Source organism: Branchiostoma belcheri, unplaced genomic scaffold (genome assembly GCF_001625305.1).
Source record: "Branchiostoma belcheri isolate BF01 breed outbred unplaced genomic scaffold, Haploidv18h27 scaffold89, whole genome shotgun sequence".
Lineage (NCBI taxonomy): Eukaryota > Metazoa > Chordata > Leptocardii > Amphioxiformes > Branchiostomatidae > Branchiostoma > Branchiostoma belcheri.
The window spans coordinates 449,502-467,898 of record NW_017804564.1 but is presented as its reverse complement, the minus strand read 5'-3'; the positions used below and the strand labels follow the sequence as shown (position 1 = coordinate 467,898).

The window sequence follows — 18,397 nt, the reverse complement described above, 5'->3', positions numbered from 1 at the left end:
ACAGCTTCATGTTCTGAATGCTTTCCTCAAAGGCGAAGTCTGCCCGGTACTCCTTTAAGTTTATGGCCCTGGAGAAAAATAGAATGTACATATCTATTGTTACTAAGAATTAGCTTCTAAATTCACAAGAATTGTGAAATTAGAAAAAAAAGAATTGTGATGCAATGCATGTATTAATATTCTCAACTTGCCAGTTATCAAATATCATGCACAATTTGTTCAATGTTAAGTATGATCAAGGACATTCTATAGTATACAATATCCTTGGTTTGATGTTAAAAGTTTTGATCATAACCAATGTTTAAATTATCCTATACATCATTTCGTGTTGCAGTTACCTCTCGGGTATGAACTTGTAAATGAATAATATAAACTTAACGTAAATTGCATCTCAAAGATGACAAATTATGGAGACAATTTATAGCATTTGAAAATCAGGAAAACTTGAGTATACTAGTATTCTACTTTTTAGATAATGAATCTTTATACAAAATCAGTGATTTACCACTAGAATTACAGTTACGTTAACTTTGCTACCTTGGCTGCATATAACTAATACTGGATTATTTGCCAAACCTGTTTATGTTACAGTAATTACAGCTACCAGCACTGTACCTGTATGTCTGCCCTCCCCCTTCACATGACAGGCAGAATGTTATTCAAGGTGCATTGTGAAAATTTCATAGTGTATCCGAAATATTATGGCCCATTTGATTCTAACCTGAATGTGATCAGAGCTGTTTTCAATGCTGTTGGAATGCAGTACATGTAAGAATCTCAATGTCACCTGTTTGAGAAATCTTTGTGTTTCTGGATATTCTTAAAATTATCACTGCAGCTAGCTGGATTCAAAATTTATGCCCAGCCTGACTGAGTGGAGACTGGATACCAGGTTATATTGAACAGTGAATTTTAACAGTAGTAGCATTACTCCATATCTAGCCTGCTATGCTGACCATGGAGTATGCTGGTTCTTGCTACATAGGTGCAACTTTGAGAAAAAAAAGGTGGAAAAACAGGTTTACATCCCTTGCAAAATAAACTTTTAAGTCTTATGATCAAATCTATATATACACTAGTATTTGGAAAAGAGCTCCCAGTATTTGTACCATAACAAGCATGGTACCTTAAAAACGCAGCTCTCACTGTCAGTTTTAATTTGGAGCAGATTACAAAATGTCACATTCCAATTATTCAACTACTAAATGGACTGACCCACAAAAGCTAGTTATCTGGATCGGGTTGGTGAAAAACCTGTCCAATCTGGGAGTCTGAAAAACCTGTCAAAACAAAGGGGTCTGCATGGGGGTTTCGGACAATGCTTAATGCTAAATTCAGCAGGATTGGTGACATTTATGAATTTTATCCCCTACCTAATCACAAAGCTGATTGTTTTCAGCCAGTCAAACAATAGTATCCAAATCTAGTTACTCTAGTGGAGGTCTGGCCGAAAAAACTGCCTCTTCAGGTAGTTTATTTAATCCAAATGTTCTGCCCTACAATTGATTGTACATTGTGTTAGATCTGTAATCAGACTGTAAGCTGAAAATCACTATTAAAAATTTCATCAGAACATTTCCTTTTGGTTGTGTACTCAAAATGTTTAAATGAGATAGTAGAGCTGTGTATCTAAACAAATTATATGTACAGGTACACGGCTCTAGGAGATAGGTAAATCATGGAGAGGGGGTATATTCAACAATTGGATAAATCCAATATTTCTTTGGGAAGTATAGTCAATCATTTGCCTTGCAAACTCAATCCATGGTTTTAAGGCAATATTATGTAAGATTTCCATATATTTTAAATGCCATTGTTAATCACATTTTCCTTGTGCTACAACTTGTTAGTATAATAGTATAAGCCTACCTGGGTTCATTTACGGAGTAAAAGATCAAATCGTTGCGCCACAAAAACGCATCGGAAGCTGACGAAGATACCAAAACAAACCTTTTTAGATGCCGCCTAAAAGTACAGTGGGCCTGGTGCAAAATGGTGATCCTAATACATACATGTATGTACTACTATGTATGTAAAATGACAATCTAGATGTTAAAATTTCATATTTACAGTTTTGGCACAAAAATCTTTTTTTTGTTGTAATCCCACAAAAGTCTGTTCAGTTGCGTATGTGTTAAAAATGCAGTTTTGATTTTGAAACAGCCACTTTGAAGCAAGTCGCTAATGGTAAAAACTTGTTTGGGGGCAGAAAAACAGTTGTATATAGTTTTAGTCATATGCCTGTGTTTTGGCTAGGTCAGAATTTAGGGCACCCCTAGCCCCTAGGCCTGATGCATAGAATGTTCCACTGGCAAAAATGACCCAAATTTCATATAATTTCACAAACCACTACACTTGGGTGCAAGGCACTGCACTGAGGTAAAAATATACACCTGTGTGGATTTAATCATTGTTACTAGTATCTTTATCTGCCAATATTAAAGTTCATGTTGCGCAGGTTTTTGGTAAGACAAACTATTACAAACAGTGTGTGTGTTGGTAAATGGAACATGGGCCGAAATTAGTACCCCTCCTGTTAGCCTCCATATCCCCTTTTTATGTGCAGCCACACCTTATAATCTGTCTGAATCTGTATCAGGATATAATAATAGCCAGTATAACTGCCCTTCGGCGAAACACACCAGCTTCGCAGGCACGCGGCACGGCGGCAGCTGGCTACATTACACCGATCGACTTGTTACACCTAACCCTTGATCATCTAATTCTGGACATTGTTTAAAGCTAACTAATGACAATGCCCCTACTGTACTAGGTGACAGCGATTTCCACTCTGCGATACTTCTAGGAAAGAATGAATTCTTGAACACCTCAATCCTAGGTTGATAACTCTGGTACTACTTGAAGGCATGACTATTTCTTGTTCTCTTCTGGGCTGGTATTAGGTACATGTACTATTAAAGTAGTTGGGACATCCACCAACTAGTCATTTTGTACATCATGCATAGTCTGGACACTTTTCTTCTGCCTTCCAGTGATACCCACTGTAGGTTTCTTTTCATTTCTGTGACACTAGTACTAGCACCTCTTTCATAGTTCTGTTCATACAGAATGTTGCAGCTTGATTCTGTACCCTTCTTAGTTCTTCTTTGTCTTTCTTTGTACATGGATCCGACATGCACATCAAATCTGTTTTCTCAACACAATAAAATTTCTTAAATAGTGGTTATTTGGGCTATAAAAGCAGGCCTAGACCCCAAGCAGACCTTTTTCTCAGACCGGGTAGGTTTTTCCGCCTGTTGGACTGGATCGGTTTTTCCGTAAACCCATGTGGGTCGCGATCATGGGGGAGGGGGGCGGTTCGCCTCGGCTTTATATTTGATACAGGCTCCGGTCTAAAAAAAAATAAATTGACGTTGGACCACCAGAACTCCGATACACAACAAGAAGAAGAAAGAAATTACAAACTTCCTACCCCCAAACAGCAAAAAGCCACGGTTGTAGACCCGTACCCCTCCCCACCGACCGTATGTTTACGTAAGTTTATACGACGTTTTGGCATCCTTACCTGAGAAAAAACTGCCCAGAACGTGTCCAAATAGCTGTCCACACTCTGAAGGTGAATTGCTCGATCTTCATCACCTCACAAATTGCAGATTTCGGACAATTTAACCAAAATGCGTGCGTATACTGGGTATAGCAAACACCAACGCGTCGGTGCCTGGTTTCACAGTACCCGGTACAATCACGTGGTGCGCTGTCCATGGCCAATAATACGAGCGCTGTGGCCGATATCCTCTCGAGAGGATAGCAATGCGTTATCACGTCCTCTGGAGGACGGGAGGACGTCCTCCAGGCCCTTACTTATGCACTTATTGGCATGCCTATAAGTCCTTTACTATCTGATATTGGTTTTGTAGCCGGTGGACCAAAGCTCCCAGACCGTGTGATTCTGTATCTGCAATCGCGTGGAAACTCTCCTTCGATTCCATGTCAACTCAAGTCTGAAAAACAAGGGCCGAAATTAAAAGAAACCACCCCACAGGCACTGCAACACTCAGACCAGCAAGGCTGCCGAGGAACGTCCTGAATACCAAAATCTTCTGTCTCTCAGATCCCCCCAGTCTATTTATACCTGCAGCTTGCTCAGACCAAATCTTCACCAGACCGAGTGATCATGAACTTCTGTATCTGCAATCGCGCGTAAAGTCTGCAATCAATGCCTGGTCGTCTGAAGGTCTAACTCCTGGAGTGAATGATTCAACTTTATTGCTCGACAATCGTACATGGTGCAATGTGTGGCAGTAAATCAACAATAGTACAAGACTAATCCATTCTACGATTATAGCTACGTACAGAGTATTATCGATAACAGGATATGAGTTACATATGAGTTACAACATAGTCATTTGTAGATGATTTGGTCTCGCTTTTTGAATGAAGTGTAAACGAATTGACCCATGTTGGCGGATATGGGAGATTTGACATCCTAAAAATATGTGAAATAACGTCTCAGTGGGCTTAAAATTCACAAACGAAAACTTGATGACATTGCCAATGGTGGACCAATAAGAAAAGGGGTTTGCGGAAACACAGCGATTTTCCATAGGCCCTAGCAAGATTTAGAGATTGGTTAACTTCTGAGCTTCACTGCCAATTGCTTGATTCCTTCAGGCCAGGTTCAGAGTCTATTTTTACCCGTACTTAGTTCAGACGGGTGCACTGCAGCAGACCGTGATTATGAACTTCTGTACCTGCCGCCGAGCGCGCGGCTTCCAATCAGTGAGTTTCCATCAAAAGGCGTTTTCGTTAGATAACGTTAACGCTGCAGGAGCTGCAGGAGTTAGATAAGGGGGTTAAGTGCGGGGTTGTGGTAGGTCATTCTGACTCGCTGCGGCTGCTGCGTAGCTTGCTGGTATGGTAAGGGCCAGTGACATTCGTCGCACTATCACCGTACGATCGCAAACTTAGGACGTTCTATGGTAAAGTCAGCCATTTGTCGGCAGTTGGTTATGCCAAGGCTTGCTTGAAAATTTTACGATATCAAAATCATACGATGACCTAAGATGAATGTCACCACCAGTACAGCTACTGCAAGGCATATTTGGGACCGTTTCGCCGTTTGGCGGCAAAAATTGTCGAAGATCTGCGTGTCCTGCAATAGCCGCGCTGAAAATCATTAATACAAGAAAATTGTACGACCTACATGTAGGTGACCCCTTCTTCACGCCAAAGACTGGTTATTATGTAATGACGATGAACAATGCAGATGAACGCAGATATAGACCTCTGTTGTATCCAAGACCGTGCCTTATCCAGAACCATGCTCATCATACATGTACGGCACGACAAATCTACGTTTTTGGATCCAGAATCCAGAGACTATCCAGAACTGTGTTTGTATGTAATCTCCAAGCAGATCTTTCGGTGGGGGGAAGACAGTATCAAATTGGCCAGTCTGTATGCATCGGTGGGGAAATGCATACAGACTGGCCAATTTGATACTGTCTTCCCCCCACCGAAAGATCTGCTTGGAAATTATGTTTTATCCTAATCCTAATCCATTTAGGGATAGAACTAGATATGCAGGTTCTGGATACGATAACATCTAAAGATTGATCACCGAAGATGCGGAGATCTTCTCCAAGACCCCAGACATCACCCGGTTCTATATATATCTCCCCTGGAGAGACTTCACTACTGTAAGATGTGACAATGATCAACGACTTAAGAGTTCATTCTCCTCACAATCGAGAAGTGATCGTTCAGGACTGTATTGTCTATTTTTATCCGCACAGAATCGAAACCACAAAGGCGCCACCCTTCTAGAGAGATTATGTGGTCGTAGCGTGTTGTGGTGTGGTCCTGAGTAACTCATGTTTGTGGTCATAAGGTCGTAGACGGTCGTGTGATTTTGATGTCGTAAAATTTTCAATCAGGCAGCGAGAAAACCAACCACCAACAAGGATCTTTTAGACAGCCTTTTCCTCAACAATATGGCTTTAATTTGCAAAAAAAAAATTCTGCGATAGCACGACTAGGTTGATCGCACGTAGATCGTATGACGAATGTGACCAGGACTTACAGTCACAAAATCACTTCGCTCAGGTGGAAATGAGTATTGTATTGTCCCCTGTGTTGGTGGCGGTATGAAAATAAGTTGAACAAAACTTGAGTGAGCGGTCATCACGTCTCGTGATTACAGCCTACATGTTTGGAATATAAAGAAAACAAAACAGAAAGCAACCCGTAATTAGCAAAAGATGGCAATCTTGAAAACGCCTGCTGCATCGCCTGATTTCAAGTTTAAACTTCCTCTGCGGTCATCCGTAAAGGCTCCAATCAATAACTCCTCATCAGGGCTGAGAGTTACGAGGCTACCCGCTCAGAGTTCATTACGCGCGCTCAACCACTACATAACATAACGTTACACCACATATCAACCTGTACAAACGAACGGTCGTCCCGTAATGCTGCAGCAATGGGCGAGATGACTTCCCGATTCAACAGGACATTACGGAACGTTACTGTGTCCGTCATTGTCACGTTTTTACGGCGTCACTGCCAAGGTGGGAGCTAAGTGTTTCGCAAATGACCGTATTGTGCAATTCGTCAGTGGTTTAGTTGGGAATTGCGCCGGCCCCGTTTTCTATCTTTAAGATGAGTCTTCCAGAGTTAGGCATTTGTTTATCTGTATGGAACAGCAGATGGTAACTAGATGATAAGTCTGAAATTACAGGACTTGCCTTTTATCTACTACCATTGTAATGTCCGGAATACTGTTTACAAAGTAAATATTACCTGAATTTACGGGCATTTACTACCATTGTTAAAAGTCCTGGTTACAGAGTAAGGTATTTGTTTATCGGTATTAACCAGCAGATGGTAATAGATTACAAGTCCTGTAATCTTATTTATCATCATTGTTAAGTCTGAAATTACGGGACTTTTTAAAACCTTTTTTATTACCTTTTTTTTACTACCATTGTAATGTCCGGTGCTATTTACAAAGTAAACATTACCTTACGTTACTGGCATTTACTACCGTTGGTAAATCTGACTTTTCGTGCAGAAATACAGTGTCAGATAGATCATAACTAATAACTTTGTAACAGTGGGGTTCAAGCACCGCTAGCTCACGAACCCAACGCACTAACCGCAAGGCCAAAAGGTCCGGACCAATTAGCCTTGCCAGTTGGTGGCGCTTGAACTGCACTGTTACAACTTGGTTTTATGGACGATCGTTTTTCAACGGCCTACTCAGCGTTTATGTGGTTTATACCAATGTCAAAGCAGTAAATGTTGTACGTTTGGGAATGCATCTATAGCAGTGACACCTGTGCTGCAGTGCATTGTGGACTAGTCAGAATTGCCCTGAGGAAGGTGACAGACGGTCACTGAAAGGTTGGCTGCATAAAAGACTTGGTTGTGTCTTACCAACCTGATGAAACTTCACACGAATATCAAAGCAGATTTCTTCCGGGGGCAAGGCACTTAAGTTGTTAAGCCCGTTACCAGTTCACCCCGTATACTCGTACCAAGTAGTTTTGTAACGGGCACCTTGCAACTGGTTACGGGCTGGCCAACATACTAAATTGTGTTCCTGAAATCTGCTTGGAGATTATCTATATACGACATACGGCCATTTTCGGTTCCAATGCATGAACGACGTATTGTGTCTTACAGGAATCTGCTTGGAGATTATCTATATACGACATACGGCCATTTTCGGTTCCATGACATTAACGGCGGATTATCTCATTTTTCAGTAGTTTTTTTTTTTATGACGAGGACCTGAAAGTGGCTTCTCATCTTGTAACAGATTGTTACGGGGTTCCATAACCGCTTATTTTTACTGTCCATCTGTTGTGAGGAGTATCATATAGTGTACTAACTACCTTATATCAGAAAATCAATATGCGTGGGGGTATTCTGGACATAAAAGTTTTATCATTGAAGATGTCAGGAAAGTCCATAGAGTTCCAAGATCATTTCTGGTAAGGTTTTTTATTGATGATCACAGAGTTTCTGGTAAGGTATGAATGATCTCTTTGATCTCACGGGAAATATTTGCAAATTGGCAACTAACTGTGGAAGTGATCACCTGTATCATAATTAGTGACCGTCTACATAAGGGCCATCTGGCCATTGTACACTGTCAAACTTGTACAAGTGACCGTCTCTACATATGGACCATCTAGCAACCTCTACATTACCTCAAGTTTTTGGTTGTCCCTAAGACATAATTTTTTTTCCATCGACACAATTCTGAACAATCTTGTCGATGGTAATACTTGAAAATGGCAGATTATATAAAAACAGCCCCAATCGTAAAAGAACTTGAAACAATTTACCCCAGTACTCTAAAAGCTTGTCAATTCCATGTAATCCACCTATGTTAGAATCAGCACATGTGCCTATGGGATTATGGAGATATGACTTAATAGTTTTCTGCGACATCGTCTGTCGAATTGGGAATATCAACGTTAACAGAAGACTCGCTAATCGTTTTCAATTATCTTAGGCCTCTTCCGTCCCTATTCTGTAACTCAGGATAATCCCACAAGCAATTGAGACTTTTTTTAGCCATTAGAATCACCTGACATATTTAGGTTGGGAAGTTTCGAGTGACGTTCCAAGCTGAACATTTGAGACACCAATGCAATATTGGCCGCACCTGGGCAATTATAGTTGTATTAGGGTCACCTGAATTTGATGTAAAAGACAACCGTTCAGGACCTTTGCACCTCAGTCCATTAAAAAGGCTGTAGCATTAGGAAACAAGCCCGCCCCAAGTACTATTTGGCCAAACTTATATTATAATTAGTCTTTTAAAAGTAACCTCTGGCTTACTTTTAAAATATGACAGCGTTTTGGACTGTTTGAAGTTACTGCCTAAGTTGAGTGGCGTCCTCAGCCACATTTTTATGTTACGCTTTAGGTTACGCACTTGCATCATCTGCGGTTGTCTCACCAATCGTAAGTTTCCAAATCATCCCAGACCCCCCTCGACCTTATTCTGTAACTCACTGATAATCCACAAGGCAGGCATGAAACTTTTATGGCCCGAGTGTATCATGTCCACTTTCTACTCGCCTGACGTTCTAAGCTGACAGAACCTGCATATCAGCTCGATACATCAAACTAACACATTTGGGAGATCAAAGCGAGTCTTGTTAATCTTTCTTAATCATTTCAGACCGTCTCGCCCCTATTCTGTAACTCAAGGTGATCCCAGAAGCACTTCATCAAACTTGTATGTGGTCCGCTTGTGGCATATTCAGGTTGGGGTGTTTTGAGTTACGGGTCAGTAAACTGTACCGCAATTTAACATGTAAAAGTACCACATTTTCGGAGATCAAAGTGAGGTTTGTTTATCAGTATTTATCACTTTGGACCCTTCGCCCCAATTCTGTCTGAAACTCAAGTTGATCCAAAATGCAAATCATCAAACTTGTATGGCATATTGAGGTTCAGCTGTTTCCAGTTACGGTCTGAGCTACACGATGGACTGCAGTAGTTACGGAACCATTGTGGACACATTTGAAACAGTCCTATCATCAGTAGGCTGAGGCATAACCATTTTCAAACAATTTTGATATCTGTGCATTCCCTGTGATAAAGCTATAAGCTTGCGTGGTACCTGACCATCCCATATCATATCTGATATTTTAAGTCCCGCCTGCAAAAAAAAAATTCAGTAGTACTATATGGGCCACACATGGGCAATTATAGTTGTATTGAGGTCACTTGATTGAAATGTAAAAGGCAACTATTCAGAAACCTTTGCACTTCGGTACATTAAAAAAAGGTCTGTAGCAGTTGGGAATATAGCCTGCCCCAAATACAAAATAAGTAGCTGACCTTCAAACCATTCAAAACGCATCTTGATGGCTTCAAAAGGGATTTCAAAATGGCTTCAGGGTCCGGAAGGTCAAAATCACCATCGACAGGCGGCATCGGAGCAACAGTTTGGAAATGTCAGGAGATATAGAGTTCACCTTCCCTCCTGGTACGATAGGTGACCGACTGGTATCAGGTTGATAAATGAATGGGGACAAGCTGGAAAGGGCACACGGCAATGTCACAAGGTCATGTATGAACTACTGTAGAGTTGCCTGTGTCGCCGGCAAGGTCTCTAAGCGATCAGAAGAGTGGAAAATGCCATATTGTGGACGACAGTGTCTAAAATCTAAACCTGCGAGTGATGCCAACTCTCATGATGTCGATGGCTACGCTGAGATCACCACATCAAAAATGTAAATTTAATCTACTGATGTAACATCAATCTTGCCTCTACCAGGCTTCAGAAGCGGCTGGAAAGAGTAGAGATTGGCCAAATAGACAGATAACATGGCAGGTAGTCCGCTGAAGTAACGGTTTAGAGCGGCAAACTGTACTCTTTTGGTGGACCAGCCCCCATGGTATGTTTACCTGTCTATTTGGCCAACTCCTACTTTGTCCAGCAATCTTATGTACTGGGCAATCATTGATATGCAAATTCCAAGCCTGATTTTAATCTTGATTTCTTTTTGTCCTACCTTGGTTCTATGTTATATGATGGTCAGGCTTCACTTTTGTTTCACTTATTTTGGTATTATGATTTCATGCGCAATGTATGCTACTTAAGTTACCTTGCTTTTGTATTATTTAGTAACTTTTGTAACTTTATAAGTTACTTTTGTTGATTATTTGTATTAGTTTGAGTTTGATGTTTTTGTTTGGGGTCTTCCCCAGGCCCAGGGCTCATTGAAAAGTGCCCCACGGGCGATATGTATCCCCCTGGTTAAATAAATAAAAACAAACAAACAAACAAACAAACAAACAAACAGTTGCCTCTGAAGCCTGGTAGTGGTTAACATCAGTAGTCCCAACTTCCCATTTCAGATATCCAGATGTTCATGACTTAATGAGCCATTGCCCTTCCAGCAAACCAGGCCAAGCCTAACTGTACTTTTCTCTTCTATCAATGTTTAATACAAATCTGATCGCCAAGACAAGAAAACCACTCGATGTATGACAAAAGTCTGGCACTGCCAAAATCGGGGACAGCAATTTCGCCATATCTAATATTTATGGACGTCACCATTGAAAAATATATGGGATTAGCGAAGAGGAAAAATTGAACCGAGGAAAAGCGAGCTTATCTAATTCAAAAATTGTTTTCAATATTCAAGTCGCTCCGTTGTTTCATTGATTTTGCTCCAGGTTTGACCTACTTTCGGGTCCACCACATCAGGATACCTGGGAAGTCAATTTGAACCAATTCCAACCATAAGTCCACACTAATCTGTAAAAGGACGAATGAGTAACTCCATCTTAGGTTTGTGACCTCTTTCCTTTGAGGTCACTTGCAGTAGTCTATTAGTTAGTAATTCTTCCTGGATTACATGTTGAGCGTCAAAGTCTCTGGCTAACTAAAGCCTAATCTCCAAGCAGATCCTAGGGTGGCAAAAGACAGTATCAAATTGGCCAGGCAGTACCCACTGGCCGGAAGGTCCATGCGTCACCCTTAAATGTATACTGCCTGGCCAATTTGATACTGTCTTTTGTCACCCTAGGATCTGCTTGGAGATTAACCAATAGCGTTATGAGTGGACGGGACTGCTTCTGGTAACTACATGTAAGTATATTGTTTTGGGTGAGATAATTGTCTGTAGTCAAATATTTTACACTGAATTTACACAAATATTTCACCAAAATTAAAGACACAAAGTGCCACCTTTTTGGGATTTTAAAATTTCAGTATGCCCATGTATCATTCTGACACCACTACTATCACTTGAGATTAATGTCAAAATTTACATTAATGTTGCTGTATATATTCTTTTGATTTTCCTAATACCATAATCCCTTCAGTTAATTTTCCAAACAAGAGAAATGGTGACTTAGCTATAGTGTAGTTATCTACTCAACAAGCAGAGGCTGGTCATGTTTTGGACGTTTTGCTATCGTAGAGGTTTTGCCCAATGGACATGTGATAGCCTTTTTTTTACCTTTGACCTAACTTGAAGTTCCTGTTAATGCTCAGACTGACTACTATGTAAAAATAAATATGGCAACAGAAGCAAAAGCCCAGACACACCCCCAAAAACAATACCTCCATCCACGGAGGTAATCAATCAATACCAAGTCAATGCCCTGGCGTCCATGGGATTATCCTGGTAAGCCTTCATCTTGAAAACATACTTCCTTCCGACCCACTCAACGTAAACGACGCCACATTATGTACTTTACTTCTTACAGGTAGCCCCTCCCTCCCATACCCTACCAACTGCCGTATCTTTGATATTGTGTTTAACTATATCCACCACTCTGGAAGATTTGACCAATCTCAATAATGTTATGCTAGGTATTGGTGCGCCAGCCACTTTCATTTTATGTTAATGCTATATTTTATGTCATCTTTATGTTTACATTTGTATTGTTTTATGAGCAGCGGATTTACATAAGCACAACAAGTGCTTCCTATCCAATGCTCAAAAATCCATGTGAATAAAATAAAAAATAAAATCCTGGAAATCAGTGAAGAAGGTGGCCAAGGACAGACCCAGATGGAAGGAAAAAGTCAATGTCTCACTAGGGAATAAGTAGGCCAAAGTAGGACAATACCATTTTTATTTCATTACTGTTTTACCTGCATGCTTATTTGACTTAATTCTGCTTACCTAGATACATGGTAAACGATAAGAATGCAGGTACAAATGTATACAAGTCTGTGGAGGACAAAAAAAAACAACATCACATCTGTAGTAATCGAAACTAAATTTGTCATATACTATATAGATGATTCTAGAAGTAGACAGTCTGTTGGTTTAACCCTTTTCTGCTAATCTGTGATGTGATTGATACACATTTGGTGCATGGGTGCACCGTTAGTAGTGAAAGGGTTAAACTTAACCCAGCCATCTGCAATTATAAGAGTTCAGTTTTGTCCCAAAGCAAGAATTCCTTCCAAAAATACAGACCTAATGTCTAAGACAATTATTAAGATGTAGGCAACGTCTTTAAGCTTCGTAGTCTGGATTCTTCCGCAGAATGACGAATCCTTCCATCACTGGTGTCAGGGTCAAGTCTGGAGAAAACTGGTTAAGGAAAAACTCACATGGACACAAGAACAAGATTGTGCAACAAATGTTTACAATATTGTTGTTGTTAGTCATTCTCAACTATTTAGTACATTTAAAATGTTAATGTACTAAACAGTCATGTAAATATGCTCTAAATGTCACAGCCACTGTTTAATAAGAAGCAAGACCTTATCATAATGTTCACTACAAAATAATTCTAAGGCAAGCATGTTTTTACTGAATGTAGAATTTTACAAGTTTAGCTTGTTTGATTTAGAGTAGAATTTGTATGTTTTCTTCATCATCTTGTTACTTTGGTTCTCAAAATTTATTATACCATACTATGGTACCATCCAAATCTGTGGCAGTTCTAAAATCCAACCTACTTATTTTTTGCCCTTTTATACAAGTACCTAAACTAAGTATGATATGCCATGTAGACTCAAGGATACATTCTTCTGTAGCGAGTTCTGCCCTCTCTCCATAAGCCAGTAGTACCGGGGTGGTGTGGGTCTGGAACCCTGTGATCGTCTTAGGTTTGCCTGCCTGGCCAACTACATCTACAGCCTGCAGGCAAGGAAATAGTTATAGCAATCAATTATTCAATCAATCGATCAATCGATCAATCAATCAATCAATCAATCAGTCAGTCAGTCAGTCAGTCGATCAGTCAGTCAGTCAGTCAATCAATCAATCAATCTTCTATGTGGTTACATTTCTACTACATACAATAATGTACTGCACCTGCACGAAATGTTTGGTCAAGGATGCATCAGAATTTTTGCCTGTTGGCGACGATTTCTTTTCTGACACAACATTGAAAACTACAGACTGGATGTCATACTTAAATATGGAAACATGTCCTTATATGAGACGTTATATATGCTCAGTACATTACAGATTTTGTGCAGTATGTTCTGTCAATGTACTGGTTGAGTGAAACATGAGTAGATAAGAGTATTATCCTCACCTGTCCCACTCTAACAGCCACAGGCAGCGGTCTCATCTCCTCATCAAAAGTGACCAACATCCGGGGCTGCATGGCCGTCACCAGGCAGTACAGAAGGTAGTGGGACTTCCCTAGGATAACTGCACACAAACACAAACATTTAATTAGAAAGGTAACACTTGCAAAGCAAATGCAAGATGTTTATACCTTCACATGGTCTAGCCTAATGAACTACATTGTACAGTAACTGCACTAATTGTTCTTGCTCAAACACATTCATATACAATAGTATATGGTGACCAGCCCCTCCACCTCTGTCCCGCCACTTGCTACATAATGTGATCCAACACCACAGGGTGTCTACTACTACTAACTATTACTACTACTACCACTACTACTACTAGTACGATTGTTTTGGCTTAAAACATCACACCAACTAGACTTTTCAAAATGATGAATCGCATACACGGACATGTATATATGGTGACCAGCCCCTCCAACTCTTTTCTGCCACTTGCTACATAATGTAATTATGCTAAGGGTCACTTACTGTTTTTGACGTCCAGGAATGACACCAGCACAGCGAGCAGACCTGACAGTGCCACGTGGCTCAGGAGGTAACGGTCACTGTGGTACGCATTCAAGGTCATTGTGCCCTTCCCCATGTGGGTCAAACCCTGTAAGGTAAGGGGCAAAGGTTAGAGGTCAAGGCCATATCATTCCTTACAAAAACAGTGCTAAGGTCAGTCATGTATAGTTTCAAGGTCATGATGGCCTCCCCATGTGTTAGATACAGAGAAGTAAAGTCAAAGGTCAGGGGTTGCAGTGCCCAAATGTGTGACCTTGAAAGGGTCATTTGTCAAAAACTATAGTAACTGACTGTATAATTATGTACATATACATGATATCATTTTCCATATGCACCACAGTCCAGTATACTATCATGAAAGTTCATCTGTGTTGATGGTTACATGTTTAAAGTTAAAACTGTTGATCCAACACAAAGTCAGTCTACTGAGGAAGGCCAGAGTGATTGGTCTAAAAGTAAAACTCTAGGTGAGAGAATTTCTTGTGTTGGTTTAACACTAACAGTTTAACTTTAATATACAGTCAGGCATGTTCAGCCCTAGAACTAAGGACACAGCGAGGACGTGGAAAGGACATAACCTTCAAACTTGCCTGTTGTAATCATCTCTCTATTAGCCATAACCCTGAGATTCACACTTGGGATATTAAAGTGTCAAATCAAACATCGTTCTGTCATCGATGGTACAAACGTTCACTTCAACAAACAGCTTTTCAATTAGACTAAAACGCCATCAATCGTACAAAGGTTTCCTTCAACAGACAGCTCTTCAAAACTTTTAATCAAGTTAAAACATCATCAATCCTGATGACATTCTCATTAGTATATGTAGCTGAGATCTTTCCAAGAGTTGTAACGAGATTGTATCAATCTCCCTACAGAAAACAGTACTGTAGACTGACTTATTTTTGCTAGGACTTACATGTATGTAGCAGATTTTAAAGTAGCAGGTTTTTCCAGCACTTTATAATTGTGGTTGATGCAATTCTATAGTTCAGTTGTAGTACAATAAAAAAACCCATGTTTACAGTGGAATACAGTTGAAAGATCACCACGAAAACAATGTAAATATTTCAAAATTTTACAGTGTTTAATTCCTCACAGAGTAAAACCAATCTGGTCTGGTCTCTGCAGCATGATTGGATCCTCAGACTGTCTGACTTCTGCTGTCAGTCTCATTAATGTAATTAGTCTGTAGCTTGTTTTTCATCTTGTCGGACCGATTGGTTACATGTTGTCCTGCCACAGTTCAAGGTCGTTGGTCAAGGTCATTTGTTACGGTCTGTCAGTGGTTCATTAAATGTCTGGCTGACTAATCATTTACCATTTGACTTTGGCTGCGAGGTACTAGGTTAAAGGCGAGTTTGGAATCAAAATATTACTATTAATTAACATTACTTTTTCTTGCTTCGAGTTCAATTTTAAAAGCTTGATGATTTCTCTGCAGTTAGCTATTACATCATTGATTTCTGTGCACATGTACGTGTTACATCATTAATTTCTGTGCACAGATAGCTATTATGTCATTGATTTCTGTGCACAAGTGGCTATCATAAAATTGATTTCTGTGCAAACTACGAATCATCCTTGGCCATTCTCCAGATTGCTGATACATGTATTATACAATGTAGTACACCATAACTCCACACAAACAAACAAAATAGAGAAAAACAACAGGAGAAGATGATTGCGTACCTGAGCCAGTCTGACCATGAAGAGGTTGAGTGAGTCCTTGGCGTGGAATTGTGCCAACTGTCGCAGCATGGCAGCCAAACGAGCGTTGTTGGTCCCTACAAACATAAAACAAGCATGGGTGACATTAAAAGGCACACGGTTTTGTTTTCTTAGATATAAAAGTTTAACTTCAGTAGCAAGAAAACACGAATCTCAACCAAATCTTAAATTGATGATGTCACTGATTTCTGTGCAGTTACATGTGCAGCTCTTATGACATTGTCATTGATTTCTGTGCACAGGTAGCTGTTGTGTCATTGATTTCTGTGCACTGGTAACTGTTATGTCATTAATTTTTGTGCACTGGTAGCTGTTATGTCATTACTTTAAATTCTTGGGTATTAAAAATTGACTTCAGAATGCATGTAAACTCCTAGACTAGTGTTGTAATTTTGTTGCACCTGATTGTTTGCCTCACATATCTAGAGAAAAATAAATGAAAGTAACAAACAAACCAAACCTACCGCTGCCCACGATGCCCATGGCAAAGATGGAGTTGTGAGCGACCTCCGGGTCAGAGTCATGTGAAAACTTGCTGAGGGTCTCCAGTATGCTGAGTTTGGGGTTGGAGACAGAGATGAGAGCCAGGGCCAGGGGAACGGCTCGCTTGATCACAGGCTCTCCGTAACGCAACTGTGTCGGCAAAACAAACGCACTTCGGATTAGGAGACTAGTTTCATTAAAAAAGTTGTAGTAGACCAATGGAAGTATTAGATATCTAGCAGAAAAGTGAACTGAACAAATTTCAGGTACAGGGTTAAGTACAGGCCCGAAACTATGGTCCTGTACCTAAACAAAATTGGCAAATCATTTGTAGTCAACTGTCATTTTAGTGGTAAATTCTTGTCTTTACAATGAGGTTTAAAAATTATAATCTAACTTCTAAGATTATAAGTATCGACAGGATGGCCCAAAGGGACATATAAAAAATTGCCTGCCATTTACCAAATGTACGAAGGCCTATAGATACATGTGAAAATTGCATGCTGTTTACCATATACACAAAGAACCATAATTGTGACATATAAAAAAAGTTTCTCACCAGATGTCCGAATGCCCGTAGTGACATGTCAGCTCCTATCTCCTCGCCCATAGCGATCAGCGCGATGCCCAGAACTGCGATGGCCTGGTGAGTAGACAGGTCCTCCTTCTCCTTAGCCTTCTCCTGAAATTATTACAGTATTTCTTTTACCTTCATAGAAGGAAAACATTGTGTTTTTGCTCCAAATTTCCTCTTTTCCAAACAAGTAGGGTCACTGATCTGTACCAGACGTCTGTCACCATTGTAACTGGTGCTGTAGCAGACACCCTATGGTGTTGGATTACAATATGCCACCAGTCGGCATATTGTGATCATATAAATTTGTTTGAATAAGAGTAAACAGTACTGTAGTTTGTTAGGCTACAAAGTCCCCATGTGAAGGTAAACATTGCAAATGTTACTTTATCTAGCTTTAGTTTTCCTTTTATTATTAGCCATTATTTTATTCATTACATCATTACTTTCTGTATACAATTTCTGGTGCAAAAGTATTGTCATTTGGTGAACCGTTGTACCTTATCTTTGTCCTTGTCCTTGTCTTTCTTGTCCTTCTCGTCTTTCTTGTCGTCATCCTTACTGGCCTCGTAATGCTCGCTGCAGATGTGAAGGAGCTGCTGGATCTTTAAGACATTGCCTGTACCTGTCGGCAAGACACAAGCAAAGATTATCATAGAGTTATAGGGTCAGGAAGATTCAAACATCACCTAAGCATTTAAGGTGTACTTTGAACATTTCTGCTACATTTCGGTATTTTGCATTATTTTCCTATGATAAAGATCTGAAGTCGGTATGATTTGATAGATTCTACTACAATGCATCAGATGAATTGTAGAATCTGTAGCATACAACTGTGCAATCTATTATGAAAAAAAACTTTTCTCCAACTCAAAATTTGACTCACCAGAAATTTTCGACTGAATCACTCAGTCTTCCTCAGCTATCTGACCCAAATGCTTTGGACACGTGATTTTTCCCACGTGTGACGTCAGCAAAGGGTCAAAGGTTGTCTGAAGTCGATATCGCCCCCGTCCCGGTTCGTAGCGATGGTTGGTAAGTAG

The 18,397-nt window shown here is 40.1% G+C and overlaps 1 protein-coding gene across 1 annotated transcript in view; it reads right to left on the bottom strand.

Moving 5' to 3' along the window:
* Nucleotides 1–12,559: 12,559 nt before the first annotated feature.
* LOC109487504 (26S proteasome non-ATPase regulatory subunit 2-like) overlaps nt 12,560–18,397 on the bottom strand; it is a 16,726-nt gene continuing 10,888 nt past the window's right edge. Inside the window, exons 15-22 of the mRNA XM_019791499.1 lie at nt 17,855–17,979; nt 17,340–17,462; nt 16,762–16,930; nt 16,259–16,353; nt 14,528–14,654; nt 13,999–14,117; nt 13,481–13,595; nt 12,560–13,033 (exon numbers count right to left, since the gene is read on the bottom strand). Coding sequence (XP_019647058.1) covers nt 12,966–13,033; nt 13,481–13,595; nt 13,999–14,117; nt 14,528–14,654; nt 16,259–16,353; nt 16,762–16,930; nt 17,340–17,462; nt 17,855–17,979 — 941 coding nt within the window. The 3' untranslated portion in view covers nt 12,560–12,965. The remainder of the gene's footprint in view (nt 13,034–13,480; nt 13,596–13,998; nt 14,118–14,527; nt 14,655–16,258; nt 16,354–16,761; nt 16,931–17,339; nt 17,463–17,854; nt 17,980–18,397) is intronic.